This window comes from Trachurus trachurus (genome assembly GCF_905171665.1).
Source record: "Trachurus trachurus genome assembly, chromosome: 16".
Taxonomy (NCBI): Eukaryota; Metazoa; Chordata; class Actinopteri; order Carangiformes; family Carangidae; genus Trachurus; species Trachurus trachurus.
In genome coordinates this window covers 24051849-24077365 of record NC_139902.1, presented here as the reverse complement: position 1 = coordinate 24077365, position 25517 = coordinate 24051849, and the positions used below count along the sequence as shown (strand labels likewise).

The 25517-nt window shown below is 43.5% G+C and overlaps 1 protein-coding gene across 3 annotated transcripts in view; it reads left to right on the top strand.

Moving 5' to 3' along the window:
- Positions 1 to 265: 265 nt before the first annotated feature.
- Positions 266 to 25517, top strand: part of rspo2 (R-spondin 2) — a gene marked incomplete at both ends in the record, with an annotated part of 52681 nt that continues 27429 nt past the window's right edge. For 2 of the 3 annotated variants that reach the window (XM_083990213.1, XM_083990212.1), the window contains 2 exons: positions 287 to 386; positions 21918 to 22106. In XM_083990213.1, coding sequence (XP_083846339.1) covers positions 287 to 386; positions 21918 to 22106 — 289 coding nt within the window. Of the gene's footprint in view, positions 387 to 21917; positions 22107 to 25517 lie in introns of all 3 variants that reach the window. The other variant, XM_083990214.1, reaches the window with a different exon arrangement.

Sequence of the window (25517 nt, the reverse complement as noted above, 5' to 3'; positions counted from 1 at the left end):
TATTTGGGAAGGTGTTGATTTTTTGTTCCACTGTTATCACAGTAACCTCCTTTTGTCATTCTCCCCGCAGCGCACCAAAACGGACACTTTTACTGACTGGAGGATCAGCGCGCTCCATAAAATGATCCCAGTCGGCGACGTGATACCATGTCGCATCTCGTCTGATGTTTGACACATTTGAGGAGCGACTAAAGAAACTGGAGGAGGACATTGCAAAGTCAGAGAATTCATCCCAAGCCCCGCTGGCACCTTTTTACTGGAGTCCGGACAACAGATCGCCGTCCAGATGCAGTTTCGACTCTTCTCATTTGCCCTGATCGTATTGAACTGTATGGAGTACAGCAACTGTCAGGCGCCATCGCAACGCTGGAGGAGAAGCAAGAGAGGTAACGCGGGGTTATAACCTACAGGTCTCACAGCAGCATCCAGGCAGTGACTTTAACAGATGGTTAGAGAGTTTGTGCGGGTCACGGGAGGCAACGCTCCTAAGTCTGAAACAAGGTTTTCTCACGTCCTGAGAAAGTCCCAGTGTATCCTCTGCAGGTTCTCACTGAGCACGGTGCGCGTGGAAAGTCAGGGAGAAAAGAAAATGACACCAAATAGCAAAAAACTGTTTGTTTAATTTTGAAATCGCACAGGTTAAAGTTGTCGACGCTGGTTGTAATTCATGAAAATTCCGGTAAATTGAAATTTTAACACACAGTTCACCTCCGTGGCGTCTGATTTAACTTATTTACCTACTAAAAAAGAACATTTATCCGTATTATGTAACAGTTTCAGAGCCGGTGGCGAATGCGTAAAATGTGCGCAAAATTAGCCGCGTGTGTTTTGCTGTCTGAAATTCATATTAACACGCGTTGCGTCAGTGGGTTGGCTAACCGTAGCCTATGTAAAGCACGTTGTCAGGCGCGCTACTAACACTACTTCCCGGTGTAGTGGCCCCCAAACAAAGGGCCCCCTGTATTATTTACATGTGCTAAAAAAGCTGCTGCTGCGGCGGGTCGATCTATAGAAAGCAGCGGCTTATAGGAGGGGAGGAGGCGGGGGTCGTATTGTTGGAGTTATTTAATGAAAAGATACGGAATCCCTTTCCCCTGACTTATGAATTGCACATCTCCACTCCAGCCACCCCCTAAGCTGGTTTTAATTGATCTCATAACCACTTTGAACAATTGGTCGGAAACCCGCATGACAATCGCTCAGCGGAGGCGCGGGGAGTTGAGCAGGAGATCAGCCCCTTTGTAAATACTACTCTATCCTCTGAATGAATGAGGAGACAGTGGGATTAGGAAAGTGGCCCCCGCCGAGCCCTCCTCAGACCTGTGACATAACGCGTCGCCCAGATCCTCATGGACGACCATGAGGGGGAGACCGTGTTGAGCCGAGCCGGACCCTGAGGTGGTACAGTAGAAAAACTCATTTAAAGTCAGTGCAGAGGGGAAGGGGGACGGGAAGGGGAGGGGGGGTGTCTTGTAAATTGTAAGGCAATCACAGATTTAATCATATGCGCTGCGTGCCAAGGGGGAACCTCCACACTCTGCAAGTCCTCCACTGCCCATCTGCAAATAATCAGGCAAACACTGCGGGGTACTGGCACACACACGTTTTTCAGCCCCTCTGTGTGTTTCTTTCTCTGTGGACTGTGTGATCTTGAGGTGGTGTGCGGGAGATAGAATCCACTTTCCTTACTGTGATGATAACTCTTCCATGAGAAGCCGTGGATGGTGTTGTATGTGGATGTGGATGGAGGTGGCAAATCCAGTGTTTTCATTTGTCTTCAGGGTGTCTGTTTATCTATGTGGTGTGTGCGTGTGTGTGTGTGTGAGAGAGAGCGAAAGAGAGAACAGGGCAGAGAAAGAGAGACAGAGAGAGAGGAGGGTGGCGGGGTGGGCGAACCAGTGGGGATGAGATCAAGAGGTTAACTTACACATTTGACCTCAAGAACAGCTTTAGGCTGAGCACTATAAACTACACATTGTTGCCGCCAGCACTCAGAGCGGATGTTACACTTGTCAAACTAATCCCATTCAAATATGTACAGGTTCAGGCCTTACAGTAATGCTGAAAGTGAATGTGTGTGTCTGCGTATGTGTGTGTGTGTGTGTGTGTGTGTTTGAAGGAGGGGAACAGGACTTTGGGCCAAAAGTGCCATTCTCACAAGCAGTGGCAGCCGGCCAAGTTTTCGGTATTTGCTTCCTTCCTTTATTTATCACGGTTATATTGAAAGAAGCATGTGTAAGAGATCATTGTCCAATAGTCCCAGAAATGCTTGAATATTTTTCTAGCCCTCAAGGTTCCTGTGACAGCTTTATATACAGCCTGTCTGGCATGCACGGGGAGCTATCCAGTCCGATCAGGGGTGTTGAGACCCAGACATGTTCGAAACTCAATTTGGCCACACTCCGCTCCCCAGGCGTAACAATTTTTTATGCGTAACAAGGCACATCCTGTGTGATTTCACAAATTTCTTTTTCATTTTAGCGTGCATAAAAAGTTTTTGCCCTTGACATACAGTGTGCACACGCAGCCACATGACTCAGTGAGGTGTAAAAGCTGCCGTTATAATTAGGGGATGTCAAGGGGGGGAAAAAACAGCCATCGCCTGTGATTCCAGCAGCTCGCTGAAAATGTACGGGCACAGCTGAGATTGGGATCTTTGTGTGGTTTCTGGGCTGATCTTGTCTTGCTCTCACACTGCATGGCATGACCAAATCTCCCACTTGGCTGTGGTAATTGTACATATACATTTTTTTTAATGTAAAACAGATGACAAAACATATTAAATTTACACCTCCTTACCCCCTATCCTGCCCACCAGAAACAGGGAAATGATGCCAATGAGCCCTGCTATGATATCATAGTTAGACACAAGGGTATTGCATTTCATTTTTATTCTCTGGCTAATGATGCCACCTGCTGACTACATAAAATCAGGCTGGAGTACCAGTGCTGCCTGAAGGAACAGAGACACACAGTGGGGCCCTAAGACGTTTAAACAGGTAATGAATAGCTAATGGCAGCGGAGAGTGGTGAAAAGTTGCCATGCGATACTGTTAACCCTTCCACGTCTACCCAGAAATCCCAAATTTGAATTCCCAGCAGGCCCCGGCATGTTTCGGATCACATTCGGCAGTGTAATCTGTTACTCAGCTCCATTCCCAGATGTTGTTGAAGGACAAAAAGTGATTAGATGAAACCAGTGCAGCAGCCCTGCAGGGTGGAGGGAGTGAGGTCAGAGATGCATGACATTTTGTGCTGCTGGTGATAGTCAGCAACAAGGGCGTGTGTGTGGCGTGGTTTTGATGCCAAAACACACAGAGAATAGTCCTGATTTGCGGCTGATTGTGGCTTTTTGTCAACAAAGAATCACAGAGTGTGTGGAAACATAATACTCTCAGGTATTAGTTGTGTTGCTGTGAATTGACTCTCTGGTTATTTTTGCTGATAACAAGGCAAAAAAAAGGTGATTTGGAAATACTTTCATGTCAGATGGGCTGCACAGATCAAAGAAATTATAGCATCTCGGGGCACACGCTGACCTCTCCCTTTTTAAGCTTTGGAAATTACCCCTGTGTGCTGAAAGCTCATACAACGTCCCAGGTTTGTGGGTGTAAGTGTTAATGTTGGAACCCGGCACCTCAGCGCAATATAATATGTTGATTAAGTGCCTGACGGGGAGAAGAGGGAGCGCTCCAAGAGGCTGCTTTTAAACCAGCATTGCCACTCTTGCCTTTGGAAAAAGTGAAAAAGCTCTCAAGATTGCACGTCTGCTAACAAGGTCTTCTGACATGATGCCACAGCTTTAATCCAGGTGGTGTAACCCCCCCCGCATCCTGACCTTTTCTTGTTCCATGACACTTAGACAGTTGGTTTGTTTGATTTGTGTGATTGATTAAATGCTGAAGTTTGACAGTATAGAATAGCCGTGGTCCTAAATCCTCTCCTCTCCTCTCCTCTCGTTGGAGGGTTGTGCTAGTTGAAGTTGAAGGTGGGGGGCTTTTTAGGGGATGAGGAAGGCATATTTAAGCAGATCAGCTGGAGACGGCTGAATGTGAACAGCATCACCTGAGAGGGATTACAGCGAGCTGAGTCTTGACCTGAGCCCGAGCTCTGGCGTCAAGGAACAGAGCTCTGTCTTTTCTCTCCCAGGCCCCATCAGCCAGACCTCGATAAGTGTAAATCTGTGTGTGTGTGTGAACGACAGAGAGAGTGAGAGAGAGAGAGAGATACACGGGCACTCTGCAGGTGCATGTTCCCGATGCTCTAATCAAGACATCAAGTCTAGAAGAACGTAGACACCCCCATCAGCTTTGCTCACACACCCCCATTTCTCCGACCAATCACATCCACGGTCTGTCTCGCGGATTATCGTGGCCATTAAGTACAATGATTCACTTATGTGCCGTATTGATAAATCACATTAGTCTGACCCAGCCTCCGAACTCTGTCGAAAGACTAGCTCCTTGTTTGACCTACTAACCCATGCATGTCGATCCTGGCCTGTAGCGCAGCTCCTGCTCCGAGTCACAGCGGTATCAGATGAAGCCGGTGAAAGGCTCCTCAGTGCGCTCATGCCATGCTACACTGCCGAAAACCCCAGCAGAGGAAAAAACATGCAGTGGCATGAACTTTCTAGGGGAGAGAGAGACACACAGAGAGAGATTCTTTCGGGGGGGAACCATGTGACAAAGAGTGGACAACGATCTGTTTCACTTTTTCATTGTTACATTTCAGGTTAAAAAAATTCTTCTTCTTCTTCATCTCATAATTATCCTAAAAAACTAAATGCATCCTTATGAGCTTAATTGGACAAATTATCCTCTCTCTCTTGGCTTTTCTGCAGTAGGCTTGTGAATAGATCAAGACAGGGAGGTGGGAGGCAGAATTCAGACTCATCTGTCAACTCTTTGGGTGTTGCAGGATCCATTTCCCATGGATGACAAAGCTTGTTTTGTAACACTTCACACTTCCATCTATCACATCACATCACAGGGAAAAAATATTCATTGTGCGGCGATCCGGTCCCTCCTTTTCCTTTTTCTTTTCGGGGGAATACACGAGGGTATCTTCTCTTCCACCCTCAATCACTGTCAGCAGAGGATCCCTTGTGCTGGCAGAGCTAAATGCCAAACAGATGTTTTTATTTCAGGCTGCATTTTACCACACTGTAAATGTTCATTTTTTCGGAAATGTGAAATAAAACGAACTTATTATGTAAAAATCTTATAATACACTCCATGTTTCCTCATGGTGATCGGAAACTCCCGAGCAGCAGACAAAAAGTGCAGTGTCCCTCCAGAGCGTGAGGGTGATTTTGTAACCCTCACCTATGCCCGTTCCCTCAATTGCACACTCCCCTGAAGCAATTACACCTTAATACGTTTCCTTATAAAGCTACTAAATATGACCAGCCAATTTGGTCCGATGCTCTCAAGTTTATTGGGCTGTAAAAATTCTAATGTGGGAATCATTTCTAAGTGCCACACATAAAACAACAACACAAAAGGAGCATTTTTTGAAAAATGACTCATGCAAGGGCTTCATAGGTAGGAGAGCTGCCCAGAGCCGGAGATGGAGCCCCTCAGGCGTACACTGAAATGCACTTCCAGACTACTTACCTCTCACATTACTAACACACACCTCTAAAAGAATTCAGTGAAGAGCTGTTTAGAGGTAATGACATGGACACAATAGGCATCCATTGTGTTTTTTCCCCCAGTGAATGTGACCGTAGGGATTGTTAAAAATGACCAATTTCCCCTTTTGTTATTTACAAAATAAAGCCACTAAATTGCACTTCAACTTAAATAGGCTCAGTTACCAAGGTAAATGCAAAACAGTTGTTTAGAGCAATAATCCTTCCTTTTTATCCAAAGTGTATAACGTGAAGATTGATATGACTGCGATATGATGCTATGACCAACATCCGGTTGTTTTGTCTTTGCATAAAAGCTGACGGCCAACGTGGTTCTGGCCGAAGCTCACATTATATCTAATCTGTGCAAAAGAATTGCACGAATACGATGATTTGGTGTTTTCCGTATTCATTCTATATTGCTGTCTTTACTCTTTAGTGTATGCGCGGCTGTACAGTAATGTGGCTAGGTGTTCAGACGGCTAGGTTAGCTGCACCTCCTTTTCCAGGCATCATGCTAAGCTAAGCCAATTAGCTGCTGGCTCATATTTACTGTACAGATGTGATCTTCTCATCTAATTAATTGCATTTGTAACATGTCACCATCTTCATTGCATGCAACTTTGGATAAGCTGATCTGACATGCTGTGAATTTGATTCCCCTCCATCCCTAAATATGATGATGAAGAGCTGCAGGGATTCACTGATCCCAGAGTCCTTGGAAGGAACCTTAATGTCTAATGTTTCTAGAAAAGGCAGCGCTCTGTAACTGCTCTTGTTTGCCTTGTCAGTGTGTTTCTCTCTTTGTGCGTGCCGACCAGTACCTACTTTGCATCGATCTGCAAAGCCTGGAAATCTGAAACTCAAGGAGGCCCCTTGAGAAAATACACCATCGTGTGCAGAAACAAACACACATACACAGAGAGAGAGAGAGAAACACACACACACACACACCAACTTGTTTGGCGCTGAAGGCTGTTTGCATCAGTGCCTCCTTGACTGGCTGCTGCTCGACAGAACAGGGAGGTGTGGGGCTCTGATCGCGACCACGGTGCCCACCCCTTAACACTCGACAGATGGACAAGAGTCCTTTTTTCCCCCTCTCTCCCTGCTTTTATGGGACCTCTAATTATGCTTACATGCCACATCAAAATAAGGCTCAGCATGCAATGCCTTTGGTATGGAGAGGAAGTGAGCTGGTCAGATGCAATAAAGGGTCTCTGCAGAGCTTGCCTGTAATTTGGACATGCAGAGAGGTAAAGGTAAAGGTGCTGCAGCCCCCTCTGTCACTGACTGACTGTCTGATGCTGTGCGTGTAATTACAGCACATTTGTTGCACTGACAGTATTTTCAATAAGCAACAGGAGCAGCTGAGGTGTTTTGCGAATCGGGCCATGACGTTGTAAGAAAGGTAAAGCATGCAAAATACATGACAAGATATTATAGCCACACCCTTGATGTATCTGAGCCAGCCTGTATGCACCCTCTGTTATGGCTTTGTTATGGTTTTGGCAGAGGTTGGGGTTACACTTAGTAATTGGGCACCCTTAGACTAAATGAAGACTTGCCTCGGACTAGTTGGGACAAGAGCTTTGAATGTTACAGCGGGTAAGGCTTACACTGGATCTTTTTGTTTTCCTGGGCATGGAGCTGTGTTGAGGCTGGCTTGTGCTTCTATCTCTGAGCTCTCAGGCCTTGCGGTGTGATGAGGGGAAGGCCTCATGGCTGCCTACTGAGTGCAGAAGCACCCGGCGTGTTTTTAATCAGGAGCAAGGCTGGGAGTCATTACTGGGCCCTCGATGCTGAGCTCATTGTCTCCCTGACTCCCTCTGTGGAGAGAGAGGAGGACACAGTGAGGGGAGGAGATGGTGTGTGTGTGTGTGTGTGTGTGTGAGTGTTTGGCGTGTGGGGCCAGCATAATGTTCCTTTTACATGTAAAGAGGTCTTAAAGGGGCATTCTCTATAGATTCATATGGTCAGGAGAGAATGACCAAAGAGGAGAACAGCTACAGAGAGAGAGGATGCACAGAGCAGTGGACTGATTGAATGAGACATGCATGTGTCTGTTACCAGACCTTAGCAATAAGATTGTAGATCAATCATGTAATGGAAGCTACAGTCTACGTAATATTTTTGCCTCGAGGCAGGAGAGTGTATTGCTTCAAGCTTACACCCTAATTACGAGCTGTGTGATCACTTCTCGGATGAGAAAGCGCCTCCGTCTTCACACAACTTTTCGCTAACGCCGCCTAGCATCCTCGTTGTCGAGCTGTAAGCACATTAGCCCGTCTGCTCTTCCCTGTCCTTGAGCTTGAACAAACTGCACAGATGTTCACTGTTCTTCAACATGCATTATGTGGTGCACATTAAGCTGTTTTGTGTTTTTTTTCCCTGCCTTTCTTTGCTGCTGCTGCTGCTGCTGCTGCCGTGACTCTCCTAATAGCCTTACCTCACTAGGGACAACCAGACTGACCACAGGCCAAAAAAAAGAGAAAAAAAGATGGGGGGCCTTGAATTCTTACTGAGTCTCCCAGGTAACAATGCTCCAGGTTATTGATGTTTAACCCTGCATCACAATGGATTTCTGTCCACATGGGGGCAGCCCAACAAGCCGTTCATAAGGGGGAGTTGCTCATTTACACATCCAGTATCATTAGCCTTCATTTGGAGTGTAGTAAGTGCAGATGTTTCATATCCAAACTAAACCAAAACAATGAGCTCAAAGACTGTAAAATGCAGGGAGTCTGCAGAGCCCTACTGGTTCATAAAAGTTTCATATTACACATGGGCATTTGATTAGCTGTTAATATCTAAGTATTTATTAGTGATTTTTCATGGTTACGATCAGTGGTGATGTGTCTCTGCAAATTCATTCATTATTTCAATATGTGCACACCCAGACTCAGTGGCAGCCGTGCCGACGCCTCTCACAATCAGCCCTTTTCTGGGTGGGGCCAATTTCTTGTCAATCCAATTACAGCTCACAGTTTGCGTCCATGGTTGTCACTGTTGGGTCTCAAAAGGGAGACTCCCCATGGACAGGTGACAAATTAAAGGAAAGACATGAATAAACGAGTGGAGGGAAACAAACGCAGTTGCAGTGAGGGTTGCTGAATAGTTTGATGACATTTATGTTTCTTGAATGTGTCCAGCTTTGTTTTGTTTTTTCAACAGTGAAATCTCAGGTTGCTTTAAATTAATTTACATGAAATACACTCACATGGAAATCTGGCACCATTTTCACAAGTCTTAGTTTGAACCTTTGTCACCTGTTAGACTTGCACATTGGATCATGCCTCTGTTCACCTGTCGCTGAATACATATGCGCTGTAATTTGTTCTTTTGAGCCAAGAAGTTTCCCCACTCTGCACCAGAATGGGCCCAGATCTGTTCAGTGTAATACAATGCATGACTGACCCAGCATGTCCTGTGGTTGTGGTCTTCGTTGTTGTTTGTCTTGTTGTTGCCTGTGTTGACTTAAGCTCGTGCATGATTTTTGTGCTTAGCTCTGGCTAAAAAGAGAAAGAATGGGCCAAATTTGTAAAACTGTGTTATGATTTTAAAGCGGAACATTTTTTATGCTGCGCCTTGTCAAAGAGCACATCAATTGTGGTGACTTTTCTCTCCCCATCAGGGTTTCTCACTAATCTTGTTTTAGTATCCAGACAATGAAACAAGACTGCGGTAGAGACAAATGCTAGACAGAAAAGTATAAAGCTTAAAAAGAAAAAGAAGTCCATTTACATTTCTCACATTCCTTTACTCTTTTTTCCTTTCTTGTTATGCACTTGTATTACATCTTGGCTGACTTCTCCTTAACTGGATATTATTTTATTTGGACTGGAGCCAGGTCTCAGGAGCAGCGGCCTTAGCTGTGTAAACAGCTGTCACCAGCAGGAGTCATAACTAATAGATAACTGTAGGCAGGGGTCACATGTAGTTTACATGTTTACCAGCTAATGGCTTTAGAGATGGTACTGCCTTGGCGCGGTAATGGACAGTAGTGAAGTGTAATGGACAACGCGGGGCTGGTTATTATCATCAACGGCTACGAACACACACATGCATATTCATAAGCGTATCTTCCTAAAAAAAAAGAGTTTATATAACTGATGAGATTAGAGGTTATTTTTGGAGAAGATGACAATACATCCAGCCTGTTTAGAGAAGAAGAGACAACTCCTGTGGTTGAGTTATCGCATGGCTCTTTGGCTCATCCAGCACCTTGGAACATTGTTGGAAGAGCAGCCAATACATGACAACCCAATTTGCTGCTCATTTGTAGCAGTAAACACTGCGGCATGTAGACACAAGACAGGTACAGCTCTGTGCATCTGAGTCTGCCGGCTCCATGAAATAATACACTTAGCGACCTCATGCCACCCAGAGATTTTGGATGTAAGTCATCATGCTTCATCCAAAAGTTATTTTTATCGCAACATCTAACACCTTCGTTAGACACTCGCACACCTGCATACCGAAACTCTGCTTCGTTTTTTTCCTTTTTGTTATTTGGGCAACAGATTGCATTTCAACACCCACCAGGGCGTGTGTGCTTTTACTGAGAGGAAATTAACTTTGCACCACAGTTATAGTTGTTCATTTTGCCTTATGTGCCCTACTGAGGCCCTTGGAATAAACTCATCCTTCATACTTTATGAAAGCATTTATTCCAGGGTACTTTAGAAAAGAAATGTGTACTCTGGAGGGTTGAGGGCGGCCTTTCAGAGCCAACATGAGCCGGTTCCTGTTAAGAAGCTCAGGCAGTGCCAGCCATTCAGGTGCAGTTTTGTGGTAGTGTTTGACAACATGAGGCCAGATGTGACCCAGACACCTGCTGGAGGAGGAGGAGGAGGAGGTGGTGGCTCTCTCATCTGGATGCAGAATAACCCGTCTAAACAAACTGTATATCACAGGCCCGTGAAGAACCTCAGATGAACTTCTCCTTTAAGTACTTCTGTGTGTTTGTGCGTGTGCCTGTAATAACCTCCACGTTTTTGATCAAGACATGGCAACATTTAAAGACAGCTGAAACAACACAATGGCTTGAGTAGAAAAATATCAGTATTCTAAAATTTAACCCTCTAACCACCGCAGTGATCTGATCGTGGTGCGACTGTTCATTAAGCATGAAGCAGACTTCAGTTAGGTGAGAAAACAAGCAAGGTTGTCTCCTTTTCCCATGAAAGACGTCATGTAGATATTGGATCCAGTCTGTTTTTTGGGGGGTGAAAAATAAGGCTTTGATGTTTAGGAGGTTTTTTTAAGTGGCAGGCACCATGTGTGAAAGTGAGACCAGGTCTTTACCATCTGTCCCCTGTGGTGCACTCCACTTTTGACCCAGGCGATCACCTCAGATCTCCCTGCAGGCCTGTATGGACGAGGAGTGTGAAGTTGTATCTTGTTAAAGGGTTAATGAGGTCGAATCTATGCGGCAGACATTCACATCGTGCCGCCTTGAGATGGAGGGATAATATCACAATGATAATTAATCTCTAAAAAGGATCAGGCTTCTGCATAATAAGTAACATTTTCAGTCAGTATTATTTTTGCTGATACTATTATGCTTTTGTAAATCTTTTTTTTTTCTTCAAATATTCAAAACATTAAAAACCCAACTCAAGGGCCACTTATTGGCTTTTTTCTCTAACATTTAAATCACATCCCATGGTCATCATCAGCAGATATATAAGTAGTTTAGGTTCTCGTAGCAAACCCCATCTGCTGATAAAGGCCTAGAGCCTGATGGAAGCTCTGGAAAATGTTACTAAACTGAAACCTCTCTTTAAAAGTAAAAAAAAAAGGAAAGGAAAATTATTTCAGCTGCATTTCTTTACATTTGACATTATTATTTAACCATTTTAACGCTCATCTTCACTGCTTTAATAATGCAGCCTCTTCTAATTTTAATTAAGTGAAGAATTTGGCTGCTTCTGCAGCAAAAGGAACTGTTATTAGTACAATTCCCCTGTACATTTCACATTTTCTCCGTTTACACCCTGTTTTGCGTGACACCTCTGCAAGAGATGAGTATCTCCATCTGGATCTGCATATAGGTTATGCTTTCTGGCAAGTCTGAAAAATCCCGATCCAACTCCTTTGTTTTTCAGATGTGTGAGCTGGAAGTCGGGATGAGTTTAGTCAAGGTGATGACAAATGGGGAAGGGAGAGCGAACACGGGTTAGGGTGGGAGAGATGGAGCAATCCTACATGGGGTGCAAATATGCCAAGCATGCCCGCCGACTTCACTGATCCTGGCCTGTGATGTCCTCGTTCTCCTTCAGCGCCGAGGGAAATCCACGGCCAAGCCCTCGCTCAGCGGCGTGTGCGTGTGGCAGGAGTTGCGGGTGTGTGTGAGTGAGTGAATTACTAGACTTCCAGCACGTTGAGCTACAGGTGTGAAAATTAGGTGTGAGGTTTATGTGTGATAAATTACCAACATGTGGGCTAATGGGAGCCACTCCACCTTTCCCTCCACCCACCCTTTTCCCCTTTTTCCCTTTTCTTCTTTCTGTACCGAGGGGAAAACACATTTCTCCCACAGCTTGACTGCATTTGAAGGAGTGTAAATATTGAAAAATTCAAACTTCCAGAGCCTTTCCCCTGATTCTGGGGCTCATGTCTTGCTTTGCTCTGCGTGCACTTCATCTTCAGGCTGCAGTTTGATTGGTTACTGTCCTTAAGTCTTTTTAGATTTATATGAGATATAACACAAAATAATCACAACACCTGTGTTGACTCAACCTTGCCCTCCGAGATGATATATTACCCTGCAGTTTACAGGATTTCTTGGAATGAAAAATGTTTCTTTAAAGTAAAAGGTTTCAGCTGAATTTCATGGAGCATCATTTACGTGGCAACCATAGTTTATTTCTGTGCCGTTCTTCTTTTTAATTCGCTGGTTTCATCTAATTGATGTGGGTGGTCTCTGCATTTTGATGCCTGGTCATTACCAAAAAAACTAACTAACTCTAACCATAATACATTGAAAATGCAGTCTCCTGTTTTTCTTCTGCAAGTATCTAAATCTTAAAAACCAGAAGACCCACAACAAACAGATTCCACATGAGTTAAACTGCTTGTCATTATAAAAACGTCTTCTTTGTCTAGAAATTTGGACACCAGCTCAATCAGTTGCTTGTACAGTAAATCTACTATATTTTGTCATTCTGGAAATTTCTCCAACAATTTGAATTTCCTGAAAAAAAGAAGAAGAGAACTCTGTATTTTGCAAACACCTCCTGGAGAGTTGAATTAATAATTTCCAAATGTGGCGTGCATCATCCCTGGCCCTTCATGAGTAAACGCTGTAAAAGGATTTATTATACTCCATATAGTTTTGCAACTTAAGTCCAATGTGTTTTGGCACAAATTTACAAAGCGAGCCATGATGTATCCCATTCATTCTTCAAGAATCATATGTATGTCATTTCATCATCTCACTTCCGTAGTCAAAAGCGTTCAGTTACGGACTGAATCTGAGAAGACTTTAGTTGATCCATAGTTTCCATGTTGCTCTGAATTATTGTATTGTATTGTAACATTTTAATACTAAAATACAGATCATGTATTCGTGGCCCAGTGCAGGTATGGTATGAGCTGCTGAGAAACGATAAAGAATGGTGGAAATTTACGGAGGCGTTTCACAAGAACGTTAACATAATTCTTTGAAAGAGTGAATAAAAATGGGTGAGAAGAAGAAGACGAAGAAGTTGGCAAGAAATATAATCCACATGCTTGTCTTCTGTTGTCTGCCCAGAGAGCGATAAAGCCCGTCCTCGTGAGTGCTTCCATTCTTGAGTGTCATAAAGTCCTTTCTGCACCTGCGCTGACCAACCACGGTGTAAAGAGTATAAAGTGAGAATCAGCATCAAGAGAATGAAAGACAGATGCTGAGTGTTGACCTGCCACTCAGCAGGAAGTGCCAGCTTGAATTTAGAAAAGAAGAAGAGACAGAACAGAACGTATTTCAGTTTTAGTTTTATCGTATGTGCATCTCTCATAAAAGAAGAATCCCAAATCCCACTCTTCACAACTGAGCCATAAATACATAAATTACAACACCAAAAATAAAATTCTCCCATAAATGGAGCCACACTCGTTGCTATTTTTAAAAGTGTCAAAACTGTGTTTGGATTTTTCCTCCACTGGAACAACAGTTGAACGGATTAGACGTTTTCATTGTTTTAGTGCATCGCTTGAATAATGTTAACACTATTTGTGAACAGATAGTTTGTTGTTTTCAAGGTCAGCATGGACCGTAAAACATTTTATGGGACCGCAAGCCACAGTGAAGAGGCAATGCTATTACTCGGCCACCACATCAAGGTCATTGTCTCGGTTTTTTTTTGTTTTGTATTTTTTTCCCCTCTTACGTGGCCGTAGGGCTTTCCATGCTGGTCAGATGACTGTTATGGTCAAAGGTTTTACGTGTCCATCAATGGGGGAAGAGGGTGTGAAAAGACTGCAGGGCGTATCACAAGGTTAGGTCGGCCAGGTCGCCTTTTATTTCTAATTTTCCTCAAACAGGAATTACGAGGTCTCTTTCGCATCAGGGGATCCAGATGTGGGATCTGACCCAGAACATGGGATTTAGGTTATAATCCATCATAAAGATATTAATAAGGAAGTGGACTAACCTGGGGTCCTTACATAGACTTGGAAAGAGTGCAGGAGGCAGAGGCATGATGAGTTCAGCTGGACAGATGGATGAAAGGTGCAGAGAATCGTGAGAGGACTTGAGAGACAATGATCAATACGCACGTGCAGGTTAGGTTTCCTGGGAAACGTAGGAGGAGCCGGTCCCAACAATCTTTCATTTAACTCCCGGAGGTAATAAGATTTTCTTAGTAAGCTGGTAAATGTGGTCATCCGGGGAGTCGAAAGCACTTTTCTCACCTGCATGTGTCTGCGGCTCGACCTGTTGAATCACACCAAAGTAAATTACCCCGCGCTCGTGTTTTATTGTGCACTAAAAAAAAGTGGAGCTTTAAATTGGCCCCCAATTTTCCAGTTGCCTGTTTGAACCGAGGCTGCCTGTTTTACCCATTCAGCGCGTTTCGAAAAACCACCGCCCTTTCAAGTGAGGGTTCAAATCTCCGCGCTGCCCGCCTCGCCCGGTGGATCTGTGTCGCAGGAACACGCTCTGGCCGGGCTAATATGTCTGACAGCAAATGTGTTTGCTCAGTCTCATGCTGCAAAATCATTATAAGCAGCAGGACTGTCCTAAATTATAAACATGTGCTTACAGTATGATCTGTTAAAGTAAACTGGGGAGAAAAAAAAAATGTAGATCCTAAAACCTGACTATTTCCAGCTGGAAAAGAGTCGGAGGCAAGTCCAACATATTTTCTGCTAAATTGGAACAGAAATGTGCCTTCAGCGCACGGGCCCGATGTACCCCCCTCTTACCCCTTCTGTTTCTTCTCCACAGTGTTTGAGCTAAGTGCGACCTCCAGATCCATGACAAATAAAGTCACGGGCCTGAAAAAGCGGGGCCGGTTTGATGTCATTTTCCATGTCCCGCCTTTTAACGAGCTTGAACAACGTTGAGACGTTACAACAGCTGTTGAACTCCGGGTGTGAGGGTTGACACCGTTGGCTGTCCTGCCCTTCACAGCCACGGAGTGTGAACCTGGATGGTTTTCGCCGGTTTGAACAGAGATCCAGAAAAGCTGCTGCTGCTGCTTCTGCTCCTCAGCGGTTCATGCCGCCATCAGTCGGCCGCTGGCTGCACCGCTCCTCTGTCCCGTATCTGCCCTCTCCTCTCTCTTTCTCTCCCCCTCTCTCTCTCTCTCAAGCTTTCTCTTTCTCCTCAAAAGTGGAGCAGCAGTAAGCTTATACCATCATTTAGGGGGAACAAGGGAGGTGGACAATAAACAATAATTGTCTCAGTGCCACGAGGAAAGCGTATAATTCTGCTGGTGACTGTGATGCTTTCCACATGAGAGCACAAATCTTCATGACCTGCTGCTGCTATGTAGCTCCAAAACCTGAGGTTTGTCATCGCTGCCTCTCCACTGTGTGACATTTATGGATTGAATATATGAAGTGAATAAAGCAAATCACTTTTTTTGTTTTTTCCCTGTCATGTAACTCGATGACGCCAAACTTTCTCATGTGTGCTGTACTGTAAGAGCCTCTTCCTAACAATGGACAGTGTGGCTGCTGGTTAGTTGCATTCAGTTTGTATTATTAGATTTACATACCAGGGGCCCGCGGAGAAATGGAGGAGAACTGTGAGAATAGAATCTGTTGTGTTTTAATATAAGCTGTTGTCTTCACTTTGCTGCGTTTGTGATTCTACTTGCATTTCCAGACCGTCTCGCTGCGTCTCTAGTGGCCTGTTGCTATCGTATGCGCTATTAAGATAATACAAATGAGACACAAGTCAAATCAAAAAACAAAAAAACATTCATCCGTATTACAGTGGTTGTAGCAGATCAGTAAGGTGATGATAGATGGAGTTTCTTCTTTGAAAAAGTATCACTTGTGCACACTTAAACTCTGTGACTGAAGTGAGCAGCTGAGAGGTGAGAAAGAGCCGCGCAACCACTTAAAAAAAAAAAAAACTTTTTCACACATGCCAGACTACAAAGATTCCACATCTGATAAAAATATCTACATGTATATGAATATTTTGGCCTTACTTCATCATCCTATTTCGTCCATAAAACATGAAACAGGAGGAAGCGTCGCTAAACCCGTGATGATTTGTTTGAACTTTTATTAAAAATCCAACAAGTGTCGTCCACTTCTGATGCGATGTTTGATATATTTCTTACACGATAATGAATTTTCTCTCTGTTATTTTCTTAGAATCACAATCAAATAATCACATTTAAAGAGCTGAAAATGGTCGCAAGGTATCAGTTTTCAGCAGCGCTGGCTTTAAAATGTTTTTATTGAAGTCAGCCTGCAAGAGCCCAACCTCAGTGAAAACCCTACGTAAGAATGTCTTCTTGTTCTCAATGTTAAGTTCGGAGCTCTAAAAGAAACACAAAAATTATGTGCAATTTGCCTTGTTAGGGTTTCGGGTTGCAGAGAGTTGGAATGGGTCAATGTGAATGATTTCATGGGTAACGGTAGGTGAATGGGAGGCAGGAAGTTAGCCGGCCGTGGGTGGAACCCCCTGTATATGTGGAGGCTTTTGGCAGCCCTGAGCGCAGTCTGTCACGCTTGCTTTGGACTCATAAAAACGTACCTGAGACAGAGTTTGGGTTTCTGCTGGATCTCTCCGCAGCCCTAATTGCTCTTGAGCTGCGTTCAGAGCAAACCTCCCTGCAAGCTACACGGCTGCAGAGAGCGCTGCGCTCCAAAACATGCTGTTCCTCTTCACGTTGTGAGTGACTGTTTGTTTCACGTGGGAAAAAAAAAACTTCACCTGCACAGCTCAGATACTTATCAGTGAACATCTGCAAGGCCAGTTTACAGGGTGATGTTGATGTCATGGCTTCAATTTAGGATTTCTGAAACTGTCATGAGTAGTGTCAAAGACAATGATGAATTTAAAAAGAAAAGAAAAAAAGAATAAAAACATTTATTTGTGGATCGTCTGATGAATTAGCTTTCTTGCTGATAGTTAGATGAGTAGTTTGAAACCACTTTTACTGTATATCTGAACAGAAAATACATGTATTGGGGGAGGAAACCAACCTGGCTTTATCTAAAGTAAACGCTACATCTTTCTAATTAAGACATTATATTTATTTTATATTATATTTTGTCTTAAGCCAACTGACTGACCACAGTTTAACATTTTTACAGGATGCAAATGAGAAACTGTCAAAATATTCTTTTAGAACACACACAATAATAGTAATTTGAAAATGCAAACAAGCAAATGGATTGAAATTTATTTTCATCTTCTGTCTCAGTGTCACTATATATTATTGATAAGTGATGCAGGATATGTAAAGCATTATTCATGTGGTCCCTTTACAAGAGCAGCACTTTCTCACAGCCCCCCCCCCCCACTCCTTGCCTTGTAGACATGACACACTGAGACACTTATTAAGTCTCTGTGTTAAAAAGTCCTTGTAGAGGCTTCTTCACTGATGTTCATCTGGACTCTGGCTTTTGTAAATACAATACTCGAGGCTCAGAGGGATCTTCAGTTAGCTGTCAGAAGTGGGAACTGCGGATTTGTTTTGTTTCACGTAATATGTATTCTGTGGTTGAAACTATAAACGGCATTGGTTTATCGTGTGCAGGGAGTGGCACGTCGAATGACGTGTGCGTCGTTCTCCTGTCTTGAGAGACATGTATGGTGAACCTGATATCCATAATCTCACAATGCACTTTCTGTGCGGCTTCTCTATATGTCTGGGTCACTTCTTTATCAACGTGATTGACAGAGGAAACACTAGAAGAGCCGAGGCATTATATGATTTGTGGGGGGAAAAGAAGAGGCTGTAGAGGGCAGTCGAGCATGTGTCAAAACACAGTAAGCATTCAGATAGACGGGGTTTGAAAGTATCCGCTGCTTGAGAACGGGAGAAAGATACAATATTCAAGACAAAAACCACATCTAGAACTGAGAACACAGCCCCCAGCATGCTGAAATTACAGCTTCATGTTCCTGCTGTATTAGGTTAATCTGCACTGATCTATAGAGACTTCAGATCGTCATACACTAAACGCATTTCCCTTTCATTTTCTCCTCTTTGGTGCCACTTAAAAACATGGCTGTTGAAAAGCTTTGTAAACTGCTTTCAATTTTTGTGCAGGCTGAGGTAAAACTTTTTTTTACTTCTCTTGCAATTACTGTTTTTTTTTGTTTTTTTTTAAGTCTCAGTTCCCTCTGATTGTGAAGGAGTTGCTCCTCTGTTTCGTCTGGTCTCAAAAATCAGATTCATGTGAATGAGTGTTTTCTGTAAGAACAGCTGAAACCTACAGGCCGTCGACAGATTGATGTAAAGTGCGTGAGACGTTATGCCGGTAGTGTTGGACGTGAGTTGGACAGCGTTGCTCCAGACACTGTGAATTGTGGCCTCCTTCCTGACATACCTGTGGCCTGAAACCTCCAAACCTTTCCACAGACGCACACACACACACACACACACACACACACGCTCACACTTATCTCCTCAGATCAGGCTTTCTCTCCACCGTATACAGCCTTCTTCCCCTCCCCTTCTTTTCCACAAGTTGTCTGCTTAGTCCAGAATGTGGGATCGGCTACATTCAAACGCCGTGTGATTTTATTCTCCTCAATCAGCGCGCGTTGGGAGATTAGCAACCAGCAAAACAAATGTTTTAGCAACAAAAGAGTTGAGCGTGATCTCTGAGGCAAGGCTCATGAAGAGGCTTTTCAGCGACTGTAAATTCTCTGCTGACTGACCTGCCAATGATCTAAGATGACCACAATTCCCAGATTTTATTTTTCTATTATTGTTTGGATAGTATTGTTAGCACACTGTTAATAGTTATGTCGAGTCTGCCCCGCTCGAAATGAGCTGGCGATATAAGCTTCCCGGCCTCGCGGCTCTTTACTCTTGCCAAGTTGGCTTTCCTCTTCTGTCAGTGTTGTGTTCAAGTCTGGCGAGGGCAGAGGGAGTAAATATGACCAAATTAATGTGAATGTCAGTTTGCTGTAAACACATCCAGACTGTATATTCTACAGAAACATATGGTTAAGTATTGAGGTTTGGTCTGAATTTAGTTTTACTTAATGGAAGGACTGACAGAATGAAATTTGAGATTTATTAAAGAAAACCTAAATGTGTGATGTTACCTGGCAGGAAAAATAAACACCTTCTCAATTTCCATGTGTGAAAATAAAATAAAGAATGGAATATTTATCTAATAATTATATACGTTTCTGTTTGGGACATGATTTACAGTAAAAGTGGTATCAGAAAGTCAAAAAGACAGATGATGTACTTGATAATCAGCATCTATAGAGCCAGCTTACTGAAAGAGAGACAAGCGGCATTGTCACAACTGACTGATGAAATAATATTTCACACGCTGGATTGACAGTTGAACAGACGACAGTTTTCCATGTGAGAACCGGAGGAGCCAGAACTACTCATAATTTTGGGGTTTTCATTCCTCCCTCATGTCGAACCCAGCGAGTGTCGACTGGAGATGAACAATCACCAGTTTGTGTGATGAATAGGCTCCGAGTGTGCGTCCCGGCGCTGCTGTGATCAATGGGGTGTCACTGTAAAACCTCATCCCTACAGACCATCAGAGACACATTTTGATTAGCACTTAATCTTACTTCCATCCACCCCAACTCAGGAGAATGAGCGTCGTTTGGCAGAACCGGCGCACCTCTCTGAAGACCGTCTCCCAGCGCTCCAGCAAAAAGAAATGAAAAAAGATGAGTCCAAGGCAGCCACTGACATCTGCTGACTGATTTTCACATGATTACAAACTGATGCTTGCACTGGGCCCACTTAGCGCTCACTTTCGTCTGGGTGAATCTGTTCAGAGAAATCTAATATGTGGATCCACGGCCAGTAATGCCGGCATGCTCTGCTCTGTCTCTCAGGGTTTGTCCAGTTTGCTGCTCAGTGTTTTATTAAGCGTTGTGGTAGGTCGCTCAGTTTGAGCAGCGGCTCTTACCCGGTCCCTGCTTGTGATATTTAAGACTTGGCTTAGATCAATTGAAGTGTTACTCTCATTTGGAGAGATTGGATTCGCCCAAGGACATTTTCCTGTAAACGGGACGGTAAGGAGTTTACACTGAGAGTCGCTTATTGTGGAACGGACTGTCTCTTTACTGGGTCCTTTGTCTTCCGCAGGCAACTCGAGCTGAGGCCACAGCCACTGCGGTTTTGGGGGCTTTCATCGGCTGTCTCAACACAATCGTTCCGGTGGCCAGCTCTGACCAGAATTAATGCAATATTCACATTCATAACCAATCAGCATTCGAACGCCGAGAGGGGAACCAGAGTTTGCATGAATGACAAATTGTTGAATTGGACATATTTACAATGAATTAGAGAATATCCTGCTGATATATCTATTATGGTTGTTTTGGTTTTATTCTTGTGCTGGGCTTGTTTTCTACTGGTCAGCCCTCCCACAGTCGACTCTATCATCTCGAGTTCAGTCTGTTCTTGTCATCGGGTGAAGTGAGGGTCATCCACAGATGACTGATGGTCTACAAGAGTTCAGCTTCTTCTGTTGCTCGCGCAGAATAAACAGCCCTCCGAACCACCGTGCTAGATGCACTTTCCAGTGCGTAGCAAAAACTAACAGCAGCTCTGACCTACATTTTAAAATTGCTACATTCTCTCAGGCCCAGTATGAGCTATGCTTCCTGTAGCATAACACTAACCTGGCTGCACCACAGCTGGGTTTGCCCCGACCTCGTGCACCAGGTAGCAAATCTGAAGAAAATCAACCTGTGACATCTGTGAATTTAATAATTAAATTTAACAAAGTTGTGTTGAATTTGAATTTAACACAAAAGACTGAAAGAATAAGGAATGAGTGAAGTTCAATTCTCATTCTTTATTAGTGGTCATCAGTGAATGATGATGATTATGGGTCACTGCCTAAGGTACGAATGCTAACTGCTATAGCTAATTGCTAAAAGCATTTTTGAGTCCTAGCAAAAATCTGGAAACCAGAAAGTGTTTGTAGCCTACTGTCGTTACTATTGATGCACAGATCAACTTTGATGTCATCTGAATGCGTGCGTGTGCATAAATCAGCCACTCGCCACCCACCCAGACAAATTGCTTCTCATCACTTAGAGACATGCGCCAAATCATAAATTTAACAGCGGGATGTTATGCATGTTGCTGGTTTAAAATAAGCAAATATATATTTGAAGGAAAAGTTTTCCAGTGAAGTAAAATGAACATGACAACAGGTATTTCCACAATAGCTTGAGCACAGTCTGAACATCTGATCAGTTCAAAGTAAAAATGTGAATGCCATGGCCACTGCCTGAACAAAAACTATTTGAAAACTCATAATCGCATTTGGCCAACGCTTAAAATGAAGAAAAGAAAACGTCCATGAGTTGAAGGGCAGTTTGTTTATCCAAGGCTGTTGTGATCAAGCACATTCAAACAGGTGAATATGGGGTGATATGCTATAATCATTCAGATTTTGACAGTGTTGGACTGGTTTAAACTGCCTGTCTGCACACCTGGTCAGTCGGTGCATCAAGTGGATAACTGCTGGATCGTTGATGTCAGAAAACTATGTATGTGGAGGAGTTTTTCGATACTACTTTGTGAATCATGCTGACACTTTTATCCATTGTATCAATGTAATCCCATTTTATTAATCACCCTCTCTGTTTCCTCCTCTGCAGCTAGCTATGGAGCGTACCCCATCTGTAAAGGCTGCACAGTGTGCTCCAGGGACAACGGCTGTGTAAACTGCCAGCCCAAACTCTTCCTGTTTCTGCGGCGGGAGAGGATGAGGCAGTACGGGGAGTGTCTTCACGACTGTCCGGCCGGATACTACGGCATGCGAACCCCCGAACTCAACATGTGCTCCAGTGAGTCCTCTCCTTTCACCCTGCCTCCCTCTCACACTGCACCTCTCCCACCACCACATCCTCCCCAGACGCACATATACACCCTCCCTCAACTTCCCACTCTCCCACTGCGAATGATTTATCGTCAATTACCCAGAGAAGACACACATACCTCACAATTTGAACGGCTCATCGGCTCGTACAGGTGTTTGCAGGGGAACTCTCGTCTTAAAAGTGTCTCCCTCGGGAGTAGACAGAGAGCTGGGATGAGCGCTGTTTCTCATTTCTCTTTAACACTCCCTTTACACCTGCATTACCCAACTTCCTATATTCACCAGGATGTATCAAAGCATGCAGTCCGGGTGCAAATTCAACCAATATGTGCGGAAGATTCAGTCATATACACTCCAGAGGCTTCAGCCGTCACATCAGGAGCAACACGTAAAAACCAGACCTCTTGGCCGTGACACTCAATATCACTTACTACACTACAGAGATGATTATATATTAGCATTAGGCCATGAAATTAACCTCTTTTGTCGACTGTCTGCGGGGGCTTGTGGATTGAGACTCTCACCAGACAGTGTAATTTCTTGGCAGTATTTTTTGGCTTTGAACATAAAGCCAGTCACAACCATGCGTCCAGATCCTCCAACATCAACTGTGCATTGATTGAAGTTAGATAAAGGAAAATAGAGCATTAACCCTAAAGATTAGCACTATTTTTACAAGGAAGGCAAATATAATTAAATTGAATTTTATTTATTATTACAGTGGTAAAACTTTCTAGTCGTCTTGCTGTTACACATGTTACTGTTATGGACGGCAGTAAAGGTAGTAAGCTTTTCTTTTTTTTTCTCACAATCCTGTTTCATGGAAAAACATTGTTTTGGTTTCATAAGCTGAAACAGACTACGCCTTCATTCTGAATTATGTCTTACTATTTAAAAAAAAAAAAAAAAAACGGCAAACACTAACATTTAGAAATTGAAATGTTCCCATGTTTCTTGTTAAAGAATAACTTTAAAATCCAATTAATGAAATTTCTCCCTCTCCTCCCCATGTAGTGCCCCGATCTCATGTCATAAGCTGACCCTAACATGGAATATGTTCTGATGAATAGAAGGAGAGAGAGTTATAGGTTTACACTCAGCCCCGAGGTGTTGGCTGAGTGTTTCATATAAAAACACAGAGGAACTTGAACCCATTTGGTTCCCTGAGCCAAACTCCTGACACACACTAAAATGAAGCCCCAGAGGAGGGTGTCCGGACCCGAGGCTTGATATGAATATGAACATGTAGCGCAGGAAGAAAAACGAAACAAAACAAAACAATGCGTTGTTATTTAGATATTTCAGCTTGGATTAAATCATTTTATATCATTTCCCTCTCTGTGTGTTCCGTGAATAGACTGGTTTGGTACATATTAGCTTCACACGGGTGTGAGGATATAATTATCTCTATAACAAAGTGATATTAAAACACTGATATGTCGTCACGCAGGAGGATTAAATCTGCATTGATGCCTCACATCGATACCAAATTACTTATTATGTCTGATGTTGAGTAAATGTCAGATTTTCACAAAAATGTTTTAGTTGATTCCAGATTGAAATCATGTTATTCAGCTCTGTGTTTTGATATATAACTCAACGTATAAAAAGAATTTGAGGTTAAAACATCTCCGTAGTTTTAACGAGTATAAGTCTCTTTAAAGCAAACTGCTGGTATTGATTGGGTTCCCCCCAAACAATACACTTGATCACTGCAGCCTCGTTCACTCCTGCGTATGCATGTTGATCAAATCTCCCCACATCAGGGGCAAAGTCCGAAAGGCCCCCACAGTCATTTTGTCCTATTTTCGTAACTCAGGGAAAATTGGAGGAGAAAGACATCTTGTTCTCCTTTTTTATTTTTTTTTATTTAACCCTGCCATCCTAACCACCAGTGTATCCCCATGCTGGGTGAGTTTTGACTTAAACTGATCCTGATGTGTGGCAAGTTAATCTGAATCCTTCTCCCAAACTGCTCGTAGAGCAACATCTTGTATTGTCACGTAGCATCAGATCTCAGAGCGAGACCTACTTTGATGTGATCGCTGCTTCAGTCATGGCTCTCTAATCCACTTCCCTATTTGACCCTCACATCTCAGCTGCGCTCTGCATGTCATTTTCACTACACTGTTCAAGTCCAACTTCCATAAAGGGATATTTTATTGGGTCGGAAGCTAATTGTCCGGTCGGTGAATATGTGTGAGTTGACACAGGGGACTGGTGCGTGAGGGCTCGAAGGCACAGCGGACAGATAACGGTGAGGGGGTTCTCCGCCGACACAGTCAGAGCTGCAGTGTGCTCCTGGTTTTCCAAAGAGGCCTGGAACGTGGCATTACGTCTCTGTTATCATGAGCTTTTTAAACACAGGCTCTGAAATCACTCGGGGAGCAGCTGCTTATTATTACACCAGAGTTTGTCTGTGTGATCTTATCTCATTCAAGAATTTTTCATGGACTGCCTGGGTAAAGGAAAACATGGGCTAGACAAGCAAAACGCTTATACACTCAGCCACTCGCTGGCTGGAGCTTCACTCTCAGTTTTTCTGAAGGGGCTCCTGAGGATTCACAGGCATGTGACAGAGGAAGCTATGGGTGGAGAGATGAATACACTTTTTTTTTTACAATCTACACTGACAATGTGATGCAATTTGACGCAAGGAGAGTCACCGGATAACTATAGATTGAGCAATCGGGACATTAAGACCAGTGCAGAGCTGCTAAATTTCATCTGTCATGATCAGTTTTTTGCTCATACGTATGAATTATTTTAATTGAGTGGAAAACATTACATTAACTTAAAAAAAACACACACAAAAAAAAACACTATTTAGTTTCTTTTCCGTATGGCTGAGCTGCAGCTTATCCCAGCATACACTGGGTGAACAGGAGGGGAAAACTCTGCTAAAACGTGAGCCGTCTGATGTATTTGGCCTCACCGTTCCTGCCAGTTGTTCACCATGTGTTGATGTGAAATGTCACAGACTGTAAATTAGGTATCAGATGCACTGTTCTATCCAACATAGGTCAAATTCCTGCTCATAAATTGTGGAGAATTATGACTTTCAAAGACCAGAAGCAGCACAGTATGCCCAAAGGCAGCATCCTAATCTATGGACTTTACCATATATATAACCCACTCATTTCTCAGAAGCATTTAAGAAACTGTGCCGTGCATGATGACGGCTAAATTTAAGGCTCACTCTTCTGGGGTGGGGGGTTTCCCTTTCACTGCAGAGAAAATAAACCATAATTAGAGCCAAAAACAATGGGAACTATACTTTCCGCAACATAACTGGACGCCCGTTTACAGCTACACTTCAACTGGATTTCAACGAGGCCCGAGATGTGGGAGCCGCAGCGCCATTACTGGGATGTTGCTG